This window comes from Neolamprologus multifasciatus, chromosome 8 (genome assembly GCF_963576455.1).
Source record: "Neolamprologus multifasciatus chromosome 8, fNeoMul1.2, whole genome shotgun sequence".
In the NCBI taxonomy this organism is placed as follows: domain Eukaryota; kingdom Metazoa; phylum Chordata; class Actinopteri; order Cichliformes; family Cichlidae; genus Neolamprologus; species Neolamprologus multifasciatus.
Window position 1 is genome coordinate 4,416,891 of NC_140446.1, and position 17,715 is coordinate 4,434,605.

The window sequence follows — 17,715 nt, forward strand, 5'->3', positions numbered from 1 at the left end:
TTTTTAAATTGACCTAATGTAAATATTATTATCTTAAGCTGTTTTTAATTCATTATGGTTTCCCATCTGTGGAGGGCCAAATGTACCCAATTTTTAAAAAATAAAGAAATAAAGAAATATATAAATTGGTTAATAAATCATTCAGTATTTCAGTATATTTGGAATTGATATGATTAAATTTACTGATGTACAATTTTTTTATAATTACCTATTTATTTATTGGTTGCCTCAAATGGGGAGCTAAGCTGTCAGTGATGTCTTCTGTGCAGATATAAATGCATGAAAGAATAATAAAATAATAAATAATATAAAAAAAATAATCATTTTTTAAAAACAAATGACCTTATTATTAACTTTATTATTGTGTTGATAAATTGAATAAATTGAACATTAGTTTATTTATTTAAACTATTTTTAAAGATATCCTTTTAGCTTATATTTTTAATACAAAAATATAAATCAATATAAATCAATAATAATATTATCATGTATAATTTGTTTCGTTTATTGTTTCTAATACATCTAATGGCCTGTCATTTTTTTAGTAAGTCATTTATCTTTAAGCTAAATACTAATGAATAAATAAAGTAGAGTCTTATTTTTAACTCACATCTTCATTTCTTTTCTTATTTTGTTTACAAATAATCAGTTATGTACTTGTTTATTTTTTCATATTGGCAGCTTTAGGCCCCCTTACTGGGTCTCCATACAGGGCCTCCAAAAAAAAAAAAAAGAAACAAAGGAAATTCATAGATAAATAAATTTGGAGAAAATAATGGAAAGAGAGAAAATAATTACATTTAGAAAGTTACAAAAATATTTGTATTAATAAAATTGAAATTATAAAAACAAATGTGGAAAAAAATCTAATTTAAAACACAAAACTAATATGAATTTATTCCATGTTTTTAAAAGGAATTAACAACTTCTTTTGTTTTTTTTATTCTTTATTTATTGGCTTTTCCAATTTTGATTTTGGTAGTTTGAGTCTTCCATACGTTCTGTGCTTTTTATTCTCACACACAGACTGAAGGGCAGGAAACAATACGGGATATTGATCAGCTTGTTTGCATCCTCAGTGATGACGCTAGTGTTGTTTGGCATGTGAAGGAAACATTAGTGTGTCAAGGGTTGCTATTCTGGATCACAGCTCCACGGCGCCTCAGAGATGCCAATTAAGTCGCCAGCTTTCCAAGCTTTGTTGCCATAGTTACGGCACCATGGATACGACTCCATAGCTACCACGATGCTCTTTCCTCCCTGCATTCTCGCGGCAGCAAACACACACAGTGACAGGCAGATAAAATGCACACATTAGTGTATGTATAGGCAGAAATCACATGTATGCTCGTGAACATGTTGCATTTTGGATGCATGAAAAGCAAAAGAAAAAAAATTCAAAAGAGAACGAGAACAAGGCAGCTCCATTTCAACGTCTCTTTACCTGCATCCTGTACAAGGGTGCGACCACAGCCTCCCACTACCTTTCCAAAAATAGCAGCTGCAGCGCTCCCGAAGCAGCCGAACAAAAGTGGTCAGAGGAGCAGATTGCGGAGGAGATCCGCAGAGAGGCAGGCAATCCAGTTCAAACATCTCCGCTGACATATAGACAGCTATTTAAACACTGCCACCGCACAGGAGGCCTCGCTGGGATAGAAGAGATGTCATTTTTAGACACGTAAACACCACAGAGCGAAGGAGAATCCACCTCCAAACAAAACCGGTTACAGATGAAGAGATTCAGCCCACAGAAGTCTGTTGTTCATTTTTAATGCTTTAGCCGACGGAGATCTCTGCAATGGAATCTGCTTTGGAACTCTGACACTTATGGACAAGACTCATCCGCCTTAATATTTGGGAATCTTTCTCGGAGCCTGGCTCATTGATTGGTAGCCTTCAAGCTGCGGTTAAACTTAAAATTAACCAAATTTTAATTTATGAATCCATGTCATTGTAAGCTGGTGTGTCTGCATTGCTCTGCGGTCACAAATGCAGCTGAGTTGTTCATGTTGAACTTGGGTCTAATAGATATTTAACAACTCTTCCTCAAAGGCAGGAAGAGGAGAAGCCTTCACAATAGACCGAGATTGTCAGCGCTATAAAAATGAAGAAAAGGCCACATGTCTGCACAGGAATACTAGCTGTTGCATTAGCATAATCAGCAAGCTGGATAGAATCACATTCACTTTCACTGAGCATTACCCTCATTCTAATCAGTATGCTCTGTTTACATCACATATTAGGGCCAAACAGATGTGTTGCAGATGTTAAGGTCTGTGTGGCTGTGTGCTTATTTACATTTCTGTGAACTCAAGCATTATACTTAAGGTGAGCTGAAGTCGCTGCAGTCTTGTCCTAAATGATAAAAGTGTCGCTGCTCAAAAATAAAAGAAAAATTGCCTCTTTAACCCTGGAATGCAAACAGAAGAAATGAAGCAAGAAACTTAATATTCATGGATCTTTTCTAAACGTTTGCAGCAATCTCCCTCTGCACCATCTGTGAATCTCTGTGCTCCTGCACAGACCTATCAATACATCCACTCATAATGGACATGAATGCTGTTGCTAAGGGACATTTAGCCACATGTTACTGGGCCTGCACGTATATATTTGAGCCTGTGTAGATTAGACAAAATCAAAAATTAATTCAAACTCGTGCACCCAGTTCTTGTTTTTTTAAACTCTGCCATACAAGCGCTCCAAGAAATTATGAATGACATTCATAATCATGGACTTGTGACCACAACTGCATAAGACGGGCATGAAATGACCTTTTCATATAAACATGGTCAGCAGTTTTTAAACCAGGTGTGACAAGGAGCAACATCAAAAGCCTGTTTTACTTGCTAATTCTTAAAAATAGCGACTAATATCATAAACTCATCAGGAAAGTGTTTCCTGAGGTCACTGATTGACAAAGCTGAGAGCCCCCTGCTGGCCATTAGAAAGAATGCAGGCTTAAAGCACACAATCACTAGCTTCACAATCAGACCATCTTTTGTGGAGAGTTTGTGGCTGGACCCGCAACAACACAAATAAAAATAACATAAATAACATCAAAGTTTCCCAACCTGCCATCCCTGGAAAGATTTGGAATTTCTGTACTAACAGGTTTTTAGGATAAAACTAGCTCATGAGCCATGGGCGTGTCTGAATTAGGATTAGTGCTTTCTAACATTCACTCTCGGGTGGATGCATCAGAGAGCTACTTGGGTTTAGTATCTTTCCCAAGGATACTTTGGCACGCAGACCGGAGCAGCCAGGTATCGAACCACCAACCTTCCGATAAGCAGACGACCTCCTGAGCTACAGCGACACCTTTTAAAGCTGCTTACTGAGCTCACAGCGTAATGATCGAGCCCTGGGGGCAGGACCTTGTTCCTGTTTGTTTTTATACAGGCTGATTTGTGTGTTTGCAGCTCTTTTCTATATTTAGCTTGTTCCAGTGTCGATTTACTAATTTACTCCCTTATTTTAAAATAAAACCCATCTCTGCGCGTGATATTCACACTCTAAAACAAACCACTCGCTGCGATCATGTGAAATCTAGCGTCCCATCACAGGTGTGTGTTTGTGCTCTATTCTGTTTTTTCTTTTCTTTTGCAATGGATGTTATTTCACACCCCCGCAGAGAGAGCCGTGCACATGGCCACTCTCAGCGGTGCAGTTGGATGCACCCACATGTTCTTCACTCGCTCGCTCACAGATACAACACAGACGTATACACATGGTTCCTCATTCAGTAGCGGGGGTGGATGGAGAGCAGAGGGAGAGGCGGTGGGCATTGTGCTGTGAAAGGGAGACGCAACAAGTCGGAGATACGGGGAGAAGTGGATCCCGGGATAGAAAAGAATGGCAGGATAGTAGGATATAATGAGCCGGGAGAATGAAGCATGCTGTACATGAAGTGAGGAGATGAGACCTTCCTGCTCTATTATTCCTTTTATTCTGTTAATCTCAGCTCTCCTATTTCCTCTCTGGCTCTAATCATCGTGTCTTATTATTGTAGCCGTCACCGCTCACCTGCATACACCTGAAGCTGCGATACTGAATGAAATATGTCTGTAATTCCAGGCATCTTGTTTACTCTAACAGTTTAGGCTCAGAACCTGAGAAAGCCTTTGTCTCCTCCCACTTTTTCCTTTTATACACTTCAAAAAAAGCTTCTCGAAGCGAAGACTTTTTGTTAGTGGAATAAAACTTTTTAAAGGCCTTGAATTTGAATTGGGGAGTATAATACACTTTTATTAAATGCAAAAAGTAGTTTTATCTCCAACTCATTTCATGTATTTGTTCCATCTGGAGTGGGGAATACCTGCCACTTAATTTTTTTATTTAAAAAAAATGTAAACAAGCTGTAAATGCAGACATCCACCCACCGGGGGCGCTGCAGGAAGGACTGCATGTGTTTATGTCTGTCAACGTCTGTCTGTCAAAGTAGAAAAGAATGAAGAGGCTACAAAAACTCATTTATAGTCAGTCCCATCCTTTCAAAATAAGACTTTGTCTGGGGGTATTGCACAGGTAATTTAAAGCCTGTGGGAATGAGGAAATGCTTTGCCGCCTATAAGAGTGTTTTTTATGAATTATTGTCCTTTTTCACTTGACTTTGTTTGGAGTGTTTTGGTACAGTGACTCATAGTCAGTGAAACACAGCAGATCTCTTTCCTTTTCCTTCCTTCCCTTTCTAATTTCACATCTTCCCTTTACCTCTGACTCCTCCTCCTTTTAGACTTTTTTTCCTTTGTTATAGTTTTTTATTTATTTTCCTTTCTTCAGTTTTCCTGTTCCGTTTCTTGTCATCTCTTCATCTCGGTCTTTTGTTCTTTCCCTTCATTCATCTTTCATGTTGCCCTTCTTTTGTCCTTCCTTTGCTGACCTCTGTTGTATTTTCCTTCTTAAATACAGTACGGCTGTATTTCCTTTTTTTCTTACCCTCTCTGTTCCTCACCTCGTCTCCTGGACTTCTTTTTCCTTCACTGTTATTACTATATTTGCTTTCATACATTTTCTTTGTTTCCTTAAATTTTCCATTCTTTGCCAGAATTCCTCTTCTTGTCATCTTTTTACCTTCTGTTGTGTTTCTTTCCTTTCATCTCTGCCCTCAGCCCTATCCTTTGTCTCCCGTTTTCCCTTTCATCTTCCTTCTCACCTGCTTTCTCACTCATGTTAAATGTTCTGCCATCTGAGAATGATCAGCTTTGTCTTTTCTCCCCCCTCCGTCTCTGTCACTCCTCTATCTTTCTCCTCCACTCATCCACCCCCCTCCACCTCTCTCTCTCCATCTCTTCACTTTGTCTCTGTGTGGAGACGGATTCAGGCAGGCCAGCAGTTACCAGGCAACAGGCTACATGCTCATTGGCTCCGTCTCTGCTTCTCTTTCTCTCTCCGGCTCCTGCATGGGGTTAACTGCTGTTATGTACTGTTGGTTACTCATAGCGTGGTCTCGGGGGGGTTCGGCACACAGCCATTTTCTATTTTCAGGCTGAACTTTTGCATGGGTGCCGCCTGGTGAGGTAACAAGTGGAATTGCCATGTTACCTTGCTGGGTGGATGCTGAGAGGCTCACTGCTGCAGCCTAAAGCATCTATCATCTTTTTAATGTGACAAATCCACTTAAAAACACCAAAAGATGCACGCAGTGCATTGTCAAGGATTATTTAGAAGAGAATGGGATTATCGCTGCTGTAGCAACGTGCATTGTTGGGTTTGTTTACAAACTGAATATTTAGAAAATAGTAAATTTCTGTAATGAACAACGATAAACAAAAAAAAACAACAACAACAAAAGTGAATATGACCATAAAAAGTTATAATTTTTTTCATACTGGCAAAAAATATTCTAACCTGTCAAATGAGGAATTAAAAATAGGAAAATTCAAATTAATTGTATTAGAATTAGAAACAAATGACACGCAAGACGAGAGGCAAACTGTAGGAATCCTGTTCAAAATAAAATAAAATGTGTATATAAAAATATTTTTAAAAAGAAAATAAAATTATTGTTTTTGTTTTAAAAAGGGTTGAATTACATTTTTTAAGTATTTTATTTGGATAACTTCTAGCCCCTTTTGAATAAAAAATTTAAAAATAAATAGGAAAGACGATATAGACTATAAACTATTTGTTTAACTGAAACAAAAGTAAATACAAACATAAATACAATATGTTTAAAAGAAAAGAGGTATACATGAAAAAAGTAGATTAGATAATAAAATGAAATAGAAAAATGTCTTAAAGCAGTAAAAGAAAACCAAATAGCACATTTTAAAAGAGGTTGGTGGGCAGTAAACAGACCTGATCTTTTTTTGGGTGAAGACTTCAGTTGTTAATCAGACTGAGACTCAGTTCAGCGCTCAGAAACACATTTCACACGAGGGTAGTTAGAAAGAAATGAAGCTGCAGTCGACGACTCAGCAGCTTCTCAGGTTTCTCATTTACAGAGATGGCTCCTCAAGGCCTGTTCCTAATGAGCAATGTGCACCCTGCACCAAAACTTCAAATCCACCAAAAACACTCCGAGCTCATAAACTCATTTTAATAAAGGGTGGAGTAAGCTTGGTGTTTGATACAACACTCTGAGACAACACAGTGCTTCCAGTTTTACAATAAATTTGGTCTACGTTTGAGGTGTTTCTAAAGGTTTGGAAGAAAATTATTATTAAATAATAATAATTATTAAAACTTCATTAAAGTAACATGAGCAGTTAAATGAAAAGACGGGTTATTTATATGGAAAATGGTTCCAATTTAAATGTGTGCTTGAGATATTATAAGCTGCCCATTTGGGAATGACAATGGGAAAATGTTCTGCATAAAAGTGCCGCTAGAAAAGTCGTTGTTACTGATGTAACCCCAGTTCTATGAGTATGTGTATGACCCAATGGGCTTCAGGGAGTTCTGTAGGGCAGCAAGAGGCAAGAGACCCTTTGCTTTCATCCTTGGCAATAACAAACGTATAGTAATGTGGACTAGAGTAATATGGACCAAACCTCTAACTGAAAACGATCAAAGTAGTAACAGCAATAGGAGGTCAAGCAGCAGAATCAATGTCTGACAAACGAGGCTGGTAGCACCAAAACCTGCAGCTCAGGCTGGTTCCTGTAGGAAGTCTCTATAGACTCCAGTGTTAAGGGGCCCAAATTTACAGCAGAAATAAATATGTTTACTGGCATTTGTTATAATTGTCATATTTTATTAGAACTTTAATAGGATTTTGTACTTTGTATTATTACAACCGTAACGGACAAGGTAAATGGCCAATTTGTATAGCGCTTTTCTAGTCCCGAAGGACCCCAAAGCACTTTACCCAAGCAGTCATCCACCCATTTACACACACATTCACACACTGGTGATGGCAAGCTACATTGTAGCCACAGCCACCCTGGGGCGCACTGACAGAGGCGAGGCTGCCGAACACTGGTGCCACCGGGCCCTCTGACCACCACCAGTAGGCAACGGGTGAAGTGTCTTGCCCAAGGACACAACGACCGAGACTGACCAAGCCGGGGCTCGAACCGGCAACCTTCCGATTACAAGGCGAACTTCCAACTCTTGAGCCACGATCGCCCACTCTCCAAGGGACAAGGGACAGAGGGGCGGCGGCATGGTGCAGGCGACCCACAGCTGCCGTCAGCACAGCCCCTCAATGTTTAACTAGTTCATCGAATAATCTGAAACTCTTTAGAAAGAGTTAATGTCATTTTCTCAGAGAAAGTGGTTTGTGAATCCTGAACTCAAAGTAACACATCATCCAAATAGAGATTTATTATTACTTATCTACGTTCTTGCATTTTATGCTAACAGTGAAGCGGAGAATGGCCATCTCTGCCTGGTGCCCCTTTGAAGACAGAAGCTGGAGGATGTTCTGCATCTAGAGACAATATTGTAGTTTCAGTGTTTTTACTATCAATCAATCAAAATTTATTTATATAGCACATTTAAAAACAACAGTTTTGATCAAAGTGCTTCACAAATTAAAAAAATAAAATAAAATAAGACAAATACAACGCAAGACGAGACAAACATAGAAACCAACCAAATGATAATCAAACTATCTTACATCAGAGCCAGAGTAAAAAGATGGGTCTTTAAACGAGATTTAAAAGACTGAACAGTCTCAGAAGAGCGAATGGCAATAGGGAGGTTGTTCCACAGTCTAGGAGCTACAATAGCAAAGGCACGATCGCATGACTAGTCTATCAGATTAAGTAATCTAGGTGTACTTGTTGATAAGTGCCAACCTTTTATGAGACCGTTTGGTCAGGATGTAATATGAGGGGGGTTATGTCTCTAATCTCTTTGAGAGTGCTGTCCAGACTCTTTTAAGGTCAACGTTAATAAAGGGTTTGGGCGACAGCTGGTGGGAAATACAGGGTCTTTGCCTGGTTTTAGCAGGAGACTAGTGTTGGCAGAATTCATATTTGGTGGTAGTGCGCCATGTTCCTTGATTTCCTGCGATGTTCTGCAGAATACTGCTACCAGAATTTTCCAGAATAGACCTCTGCTAGAAATCCATCTGCACCTGGAGCCTTATTATTGGGCATACTTTTCAGGGCTTCCTGGAGTTCACCTGATGTCAGCAGTGAGTCCCTGAATGTCTCTGAAAGTGTTGTTTATTGTTAACATATATGGCATATTGTTACAGTCTGGCTGAAGCTGACTATGTGGAGCGAGAAGGAGGACCCAAGTGCAGACACGCAAAACGAAACTTTGATTTAACCAAGTACGAGCTGCTTATTTAAGGCTGGTTGAACAATACAAAAATAAAAGGGCAAAGGCGAAACTAAACAATAACCTAGACTGGGTGAACTAAGATTAAACATGGAAAAATAACCTTAACGTGAACATCTGGCATGGATACATGAACATAGCAGACGACCAGACAAGGAATGAATGAAAACACACAGACTAAATACAGACAGGAGGTGATCAGGGGAAGTGGAAACACACGGGGAAGCAGCTGACTGGAATGAACATAATGACGCCACAGGGGACGTGAAACTAAACACAATGAACATGGGACATCAGACCTCTTCAAAATAAAACAGGAAACATAACGGGACGCAGACATGGCATCGTGAACCTGATGACACATGAAAGGTGAGGGAGACTTAAACACGGGGAATCTAATAAACAATGATCTATAACAGGGCAACCCAGGCAAAATAAAACAAGCTTAAGATAACTAAGACTTAAACATAAACAATGAATATCAAAATATAAGAAAGCTCAAAGCACTGGGTTAAACTATTTTCTCAGACCCAGTTTAAGTCTTTATTTAATCTTTCTTTATTTAACTGGTTAGCTAGAAATTTCATTTAAGTCTAGTGTTGCTTTACGTATTTTGCTCAGCACTTCCTGTTCCTGCTTCTTCTAAGGATTTGATGATTTCTTTTCATTCCTGAATATATTTGTTTTCTCTTTTCTTCTTTTATGATGTGAATGAAATTATTTTACCTCTCATCACAGCTTTCCCTGCTTCCCAGAGAACAGATGCTCATGATCCAGGCAGTCTAAATATAAAGCCCTCTCTTTTTAAAAACATTTAATAAAACCTTCATCTTTAAATCTCTCGTTTTTACTTGGTGACCTCTTTATTTATTTGAATCAAAGACACAGGAGCATGATCTCTGACAGCTAAAGGGTTTATCTCAGTGCCTGAAGTGTCACTCAGAGTAGAAAGTATATTCCTTACGGTGAAGGGTGAAGGAAACACCATGCGTCTCAAAGTCCAAAGTTGCACACGTACTGTTTAATTATATTTGTGGATTGCCAACAGAGCTGAGTTCCTGCTGTCCATTTCTTCATCCATCCATCCATCCATCCATCCATCTTCATCCGCTTTATCCGAGGCCGGGTCGCGGGGGCAGCAGCCTAAGCAAAGAGGCCCAGACCTCCCTCTCCCCAGCCACCTCCTCCAGCTTATCCGGGGGAACACCAAGGCGTTCCCAGGCCAGCCGAGAGATATAATCTCTCCAGCGTGTCCTGGGTCTGCCCCGGGGCCTCCTCCCGGTGGGACATGCCTGGAACACCTCACCCAGGAGGCGCCCAGGAGGCATCCTTGTCAGATGCCCGAACCACCTCAGCTGGCTCCTTTCGATGTGGAGCAGCAGCGGCTCTACTATGAGCCCCTCCCGGATGGCTGAACTTCTCACCCTATCTCTGAGAGGCCAGCCACCCTTTGGAGGAAGCTTATTTCCGCCGCTTGTATCCGCGATCTCGTTTTTTCGGTCACTGCCCACAGCTCGTGGCCATAGGTGAGGGTAGGGACGTAGATCGACCGGTAAATTGAGAGCTTCGCTTTTACACTCAGCTCCCTCTTCACCACGACGGACCGGTGCAGCGTCTTCATTACTGCAGCTGCAGCCCCAATCCGTCTGTCGATCTCCATTTTTTCATTTAGTCCAAAATTGAGGTCGCCCCTGAGAACAAATGAGCAACTTTGGTATTCAGAGAGTGCACTAAAAAAAAGCGTGGAAGAACGAGGGGTCATGAACATTTGGGCCATATACACTGACCAAACAGAACGTTTTGCTACCTATAAATGATGTAACTATTAGAAATCTACCCTGTGATTGTAAAATGAGCATTTTTATGTATTAAAATTGCTCCTCCCCTTTGCCTGGGGTTATAGCAGGCTGAGAGCACATGAGAAAACTCAGGTGTTTTAAGTTCATCTGTAGCTGTGACAGGTCTATGAGTCTCTTGTAATAAAATAATATCTGCCTGTAGTCACATGGAGCCAGCACCATGCACATTCCATGTGATAAACCTTAGTGTGCCCATAGTTGTGTGTGTGTGTAGCTAATGTTGAGCACTGTGTGTGAATGAGAAAAAACACACTTCCATTGGGTGTAAGAAAGCGTGTGGTGAGAGTTTCCATAAAAGTGCAAATACATAGATCCGAGTGGTGCTTGGTGTTGTGTGATCACATGTGTGCACATTAACGTATATGAGCGATATTATTATATGTGCACACCTGTGTGTGTGTGTGAGTCCTTTATCTCTGTGTGCACTGTGAGGCTGTAGTGCGTATCTGCGTGATTGTGCCGTGCAGATGAAATAATGATTGTGTAATGACAGAGGGTGCAGAAGCAGTAAAAAAGAAAGAAAACTAATTGGAAAGGGGTTGTGGGTGAGAGGGAGTGCAAAGATAACAAACAGCCCACGATCTTAGAGGAAAGTTGTGTGTGACTTAGTAGGAAAACAGCTGATCTGTGCAGCGAGAGGAGGGAGAAAAACATGCAAAGGGACACGAGGGAGGCATGAAAGAGAAAAGCCAACATATCTAACAGTTTTATAGCAGTTATCTAACAAGAAATATGGCTGCTGTGTGGCAGAGATCAGTCCAAGAAGTCTGTATTCTCATTTTAATGAGTGAATATATGTAGTTTTTTTGGTCTGTGACAAAAATACCAGATATTTCTTCCCTCTTTGTTTTTGTTTCATGGATGCAATTTGAAAAGCAAGCTAATTAGCTCCAACTTCAGCTTGGCAGCAGGTAAAATGCTGATGCTGAGACTGGAAGTTGCTGACATCAGTGAGTGACACCACTATGGTCATCTTTTATATACAGTTTGAAAAAGAAGAAGAAGGATGATACAATTGGAATTTTATTTTTAGTAACAGAAAAATTGTTCTCAGACTTGTATAGCGAGGAAACTTCAGTTTCTTAACGTAATTATTTGTTAAATAGTTTGCACTAAAATTTATTTTTAACTGATTGAAAAAAAATCTGTTATTTAAGGGTGTTTTCAGCCAAACAATAGGGTGATATACATTTGAAAATTTGCGATAACGATATAACTGACGATATAATTGACACTAGACAAAATACTTTACAACTCCACAACTTTATTAGTGCAAAAAAACCCATCAATGTATTTTCACTTAAACAAGCAGCTTTTTTATGTGCATTAAAGTTATATAAAGATGTAACAGTGCAAATTCTTTGCTGACAGTTTAACCAAAAGGCATTTCCAGTGGAAACTGGCCGACATATCCTCAGCATAACCATGTGTAATATCCACAAAACTTAAAAAGAGGTTATACACACACAACACGGTAATATTATGTTGAAGCACAGTACGTATCACTCCGCGAGGCTCCGCCTACGATAGCCGTAATGCTCCGACAATCCATCACGCGGTGCGGCTTCGTAGCTTAGCAAAGTCGTACTAAAACATCTGACAGATTTTCGAGCGCCGTGTACATAAAATCGTTTGGAGGTCAGTAAACACAACCAGAATTCATACATAAGGCACACGGGATTATAAGGGGCTCTGTCGATTTTCAGAAAAATCAAAGGATTTATTTTCCAAAAAACACGGTAACAACGACGGCCCGCTAGCATGCTCTACCAAAAATAGTGCTTTGTTGTGTGTCTGACGGACGAAAGCCAAACCAGTCCCACCACTGAAGTTGCAGCATTTTAACAAACCAGTTCTGGTTCATCTGTTTCATTCAACGATCCACTTTCGCTCTTCTCATTCTGCGTCGCCGCCATGTGCGTATGTAAACAAAGGCACTGTGCATGCGCATTTTACCCATATTCTATCGCGATATTTCATTTTTCTATCGTTGCCCAAAATTACACCGGTATTACCGTGAACGGTATGATATAGCCCAGCCCTAGTGATATGAATAATACCAAACAGCAAAACCTGAATGAAAACTTTTTTTTAAGAACAAAGATGCAGTCTTTCAGAGATTAAGTGTAATAAAATCTTTGATGCTCAATCTTGAATTTGAATGACTTTGCAGCGTGATGAGATTTTTACATTTTAAAAACAGAATAAGGGTTTATGCTTTCTTAGCTTTTTGAGGAGGCTTTAAAGCCTCAGCGTTTTGTAGCATCCTCTGTGTGATGTGTCGGCATCTCTGAGAGCAGCTGTCCCTCTGGGTAAAGATGCCCCTGTTTTTCACCTCAAAGCAGGAGCAAGATAGATGGTGTCACTCTTTTCCTGTGGTATTTTTTGTTCAAGGAGAGTGGACTTCTGTTCTGAGGAGAACAGGAGCACAGCGAGAGGAAAACACACAATTAAAGCTTTGAAGAAAACTTTGTTCGCTCTGGTTTCCCCCAGCGAGATGATGCTTTGTAAATGTCTTGAAGAGCAGAAGCTGTGCCAAGACACCAGCAGCGGACAGCGATATTACTCATGTGTACGTGCGTGAAATCTCCGGACCTCATGTCCTGTGCTGAGTGTGAGGCAAATGGACAGGATGCATGATGATGTGTTTATTCGCGATGCTAATGAGACATGACACATAAGTGTTGATCACCATGGAGTCTGAACTGTTTTTTTCCTCCTCATAGGGATGAGGAAGAGCTGCGGAAGTCGTTTTCGGAGCTCGGGGACAGCCTGTGTGACTCCAACTCCTCCAGATCGATGAAGAGGGTAGGCAGCAGCGGGAAGCCCCTGTCGGATGAATTGCAGCCCACCGGAATGCTGCTGTACAAGAACGGATTCCTGGTTCGCAAAGTCCACGCCGACTCAGACGGAAAGAGAAGTACGAGTTACAAAGTTCAGATTTAGACAATGCTTTGAAACATTTGGCTGCTGCCCAGAGCATCATAAGTGCAACTGTAGGTCATGTCATGTAGAGCACATCCTGCGTGGAGTGTTTGTACTCCAAAGCGAGATGGTTTTTCTTCAACGGCACAGACTAACACATGCTGAGGATTTGGGATTTTAATGCTTTAATTCCAAGAAAAACAACCAGCATTAAATGTCACATTAATTACTCAAATGTCTTTAAAATAAGCTTTATTATTCAACAACATTTAGGCTGGTATTTGAATTTAAAACAATGAATCGATCTGAGGAAATACAGAAAGCAAAGACCTCCGTTATTCGCTTCATTGATGAGTCACAATCAGATGAAATAATTTGCACATATTCACAGGTTAACTATGTGTTATTCGTCAGGTGGATTTGTTTCTTTTTATGAATATATATACATAAAAAGTAGGGATGCAACGATACCAACTTTTTCAAACCGATACGATACCGATACTTGGATCTGAGTACTTGCCGATACAGAGTACAAAAAACGATACTTCTACCACACACACACACACACACACACACAAATACAATTAATTGGAAGACAGGTTTTATTATGTTCCCTTTGATAAAAAATAAAATCTTAATAAGAATGACCACAAAAAAATTTCAAGTGAAAAATAAGCTCTTCTGTTAAATTATTGCAGAGTCTCCACATTGTAATTTTACAAAATATCACAGAACTATTGGCACTGTCTCGAGCTTTCAGAATAATAAACAAACACTTCTGTTTGAAATAAAATAAATACAAATTAGGTTTGAGAATAAAATAAACTTTTAAATTATTGCAGAGTGTCCATATTGTAAACAAACAAACAAAATAATTATTATTAAATAAATAATAAATAAAATAATAATTGGCCCCCCTAGTGGCCAATCTAAAAAACTACAACAGAAATGACAAGCCACCCTCTGATTAATGAAATATCATTCATGGTATTGGTTAACTTTTACGAGTATGAGTACACACACATTTTACAGTATCGGCCCCGATACCCGACACCAGTATCGGTATCGGTGCATCCCTAATAAAAAGTAACCAGTATTGACCTCCGTTTAAGTGCGATTTCCCCCAAAAGCATGTACTTTGCTGCTAGTCGCTGGTGCCGGTGCCTTGATGCACCAGGTGCCACATTAGACCAGTTGGTTAGGTTTAGGCTCTTCCTGTAGGGAAGAGTGTTAACATGAGAATTAGGGTGTGCTTTGTCCAGTGCAAGCGTCCTCCCCCTGGACAGACACGAGTCTTTTTGTACCTTACTGAGTTGAATGAGCCTGCTGCTGAAAACACTCAGTTTGATGACAATTTACTGCATACATTAAAAACATCTAAGCTTCCTCAAAAAGTAGAGTCTGCTACATTTTCAGTGCAGGGATCTGGCAGATCTTAGTGGCAGATTTTCGGAGGCATATCTCTTTAATATAGGCTACGTTTCAGGAGGAGGTTGTTATTACTGCACCACTCAAAACCAGTGGAGTTCACCAGTTTCCAGTCTCCTCACCCCTGTTGACACACCCCACAGAGTCTGAGAATTTCTGCGGGTGATGCAGATGTCTGTCCGATCACAGTTGTCAGTGATCCGGCAGGTCATGGCTGTGTCCACCTGCATCCTTATCAACTTCTTTGAATTGTGTTGAAGGCACCTGATATTGGTTAGGTCTAGGCACTAAAACATGTCAACATATCAGCAGTTTGCACCTTTGCCTCAGCAGGAGGCTTTTATGTTTACCTGGGTTTTCTCCTGGATCTCTGCTTACTTAGTGTAATGCCACCTATGTCAGCCCTGAGCACTCGGTCAGTCACTTTCTGGTTAAATAAAGGTTAAAAATATTTAAAACTAGATAAATAAGTCAAATCAAATATGGGTGGGCCCTCAAAACACAAATCAAATCCATATGAGATGAGTTAGGACTGGGGCCTCTCACTACAGTCAAAAACACCAAAAATGCAATATAATATATAAATTATACACCAGATTTAGTTGAGGGAAATCACAGATTAGTGATTAGAGTGCATTACTTTCAGCTAAGTGTGGGTAATGTGGGGTGGCTGGAGCTGTGGTTCAATCCCATGCTGCTCCAGTCTGCGTGCCAAGTATCCTTTGGCTCGCAGACTGGATAATAACCCCTGATGGATGCTCTCCGATGCATCCATCAGAGCGTCAATGTGTGTGAATGTTAGATAGAAATCACCAAGTAAGAAAAGGCACGGAAAAACGGGCTTGCATGAATGGGTGTGAATGAGGCGTGTTGCATGAAGCACTTTGTAGCACGCAGTCATAAAGATGTTTATGAGAGTGGCACAAACAAGATTTTCAAATATGTCAGTAATAGACCAGATGAATGTGAGACTGATAACTGTGATGTTCTGGCAGGGAAGTCTGTGTGTTGGATTTAATTATGCGGACAGCCACTACAACACAGATAGCAACAAGTGTGCCCCAGACTGGCAGTTTTCTGTGCTGTGTGTTCACAGTATAAGGGTCGAATGTTAGGTGTGTCAGCTCTCCCCAAAAGTAACTCAAGTCGAGCCCACCTCGTGACCTTTAGGCCACACCTAGCCCAAACAACGTTGGCCAGTGCTAGAAATAAAGTGCCATAAGTGGCCCAGATTATACCCTAATGTGTGGACTATCTGGGAACATGTGCAGTTTTGATTGAAGGTTACCTGGATGCACCTCTGACTTAGTGATACAAAGCTAAGAGCACGATGTAACTTTATATCCATGACTTAACTTAACTTAACTGTAACTTCCAGCAAGAACCACCAATCAGCTGTGATGTACAGTTTTTATTACACCAAGAGGCCAATGACCCAAAATATGAATTTAAATTATCTTTAATTGTTAATCTTTAATTTAATTGATCATATGGGGCGATCGTGGCTCAAGAGTTGGGAGTTCGTCTTGTAATCGGAAGGTTGCCGGTTCGAGCCCCGGCTTGGACAGTCTCGGTCGTTGTGTCCTTGGGCAAGACACTTCACCCGTTGCCTACTGGTGGTGGTCAGAGGGCCCGGTGGCGCCAGTGTTCGGCAGTCTCGCCTCTGTCAGTGCGCCCCAGGGTGTCTGTGGCTACAATGTAGCTGCCATCACCAGTGTGTGAATGTGTGGGGTCCTTTGGGGTCCTTAGGGACTAGAAAAGCGCTATACAAATACAGGCCATTTACCATTTACATGTGCAGTTTTGATTGAAGGTTACCTGGATGCACCTCTGACTTAGTGCTGCAAAGCTAAGAGCACGCTGTAACTTTGTATCCATGACTGAAAGTCTGTAATTAACATTTAATGTTTTCTGCTTCTCGCAGCACCGAGAGGGAAGAGAGGGTGGAAGACTTTCTATGCCATCCTTAAAGGGCTAATCCTCTACCTGCAAAAAGTAAGTTTCTCACAGTAGACATATGTTTAGTTATAAAAACGAAATAAATAAATAAATGAATAAAATCTAAAGGGCTGAGTGAGAAACAATTTGCAACAGCCACTGTTTGATATTCATTATTCAACCTTTTAAAAAACGGTTGACTGCATCTCCATAAACATCCTGTCTTACTTTCATGCCAGCAGCAGATTTTTAACAGAAGGCGGATCTTTATCCCTGCGGTGAGCGTCTCTTTAGAAACCAAACAACAACAAAAAAGTTCTGCACCAAATGTTACCTGCCTGCCTGCAAACGAGCTCTTAAGATGATTTATTGATTTATTTAAGCAAAATATCAGCAATGAAAAAAGCAGCAGCTTTGCACTGACAGCTCAAGAAGCAATCTGTCCTTTAGAGTCACGTTTTGGTGCCTACTTCCTGTTTACACGAATACATGTTGCTGTGACATAATGTCCTCGTGCAGGCCGGGCCTTGGCACCGTGCAGTGGACCCATACGGAGCGGCGGTGGGCCTGGGTAACCTCTGCCAACATAACAGGCCACTGCTGCTCCAAATTCCCCCTGAATGCAGAGAAAAATGTGCCTGTAGGGATGCTGTGGCTCTGTTCTCTAAAATAATAACTGAACTTTATTTTTACGGAGGTTTTTTCACTAAGGTCTTCAAGGTTAATTCAAGGCTCATGGTTCTTGTGGTGTGTGTCGTCAACACAAGTCCTGTGTAAGGATTTACAGTGACCTTTGACCTCTCCTTCAAGATCAATAGATTAATTTGAAGGG

General features: G+C 40.5%; 1 protein-coding gene and 1 long non-coding RNA gene across 5 annotated transcripts in view; both read left to right on the plus strand.

Annotated features, from left to right (window-relative positions):
- LOC146512245 (uncharacterized) overlaps nt 1-17,715 on the plus strand; it is a 113,155-nt gene that overhangs the window by 83,330 nt on the left and 12,110 nt on the right. For all 4 annotated transcript variants that reach the window (XM_085171163.1, XM_085171162.1, XM_085171161.1 and 1 more), the window contains exons 12-13: nt 13,319-13,512; nt 16,870-16,940. In XM_085171163.1, the coding sequence (XP_085027289.1) occupies nt 13,319-13,512; nt 16,870-16,940 (265 nt within the window). The remainder of the gene's footprint in view (nt 1-13,318; nt 13,513-16,869; nt 16,941-17,715) is intronic.
- Nucleotides 4-11,397, plus strand: LOC146512246 (uncharacterized). Its single transcript, XR_014875827.1, has 2 exons — nt 4-11,073; nt 11,109-11,397. It is a non-coding gene; the product is annotated as an uncharacterized LOC146512246 (long non-coding RNA).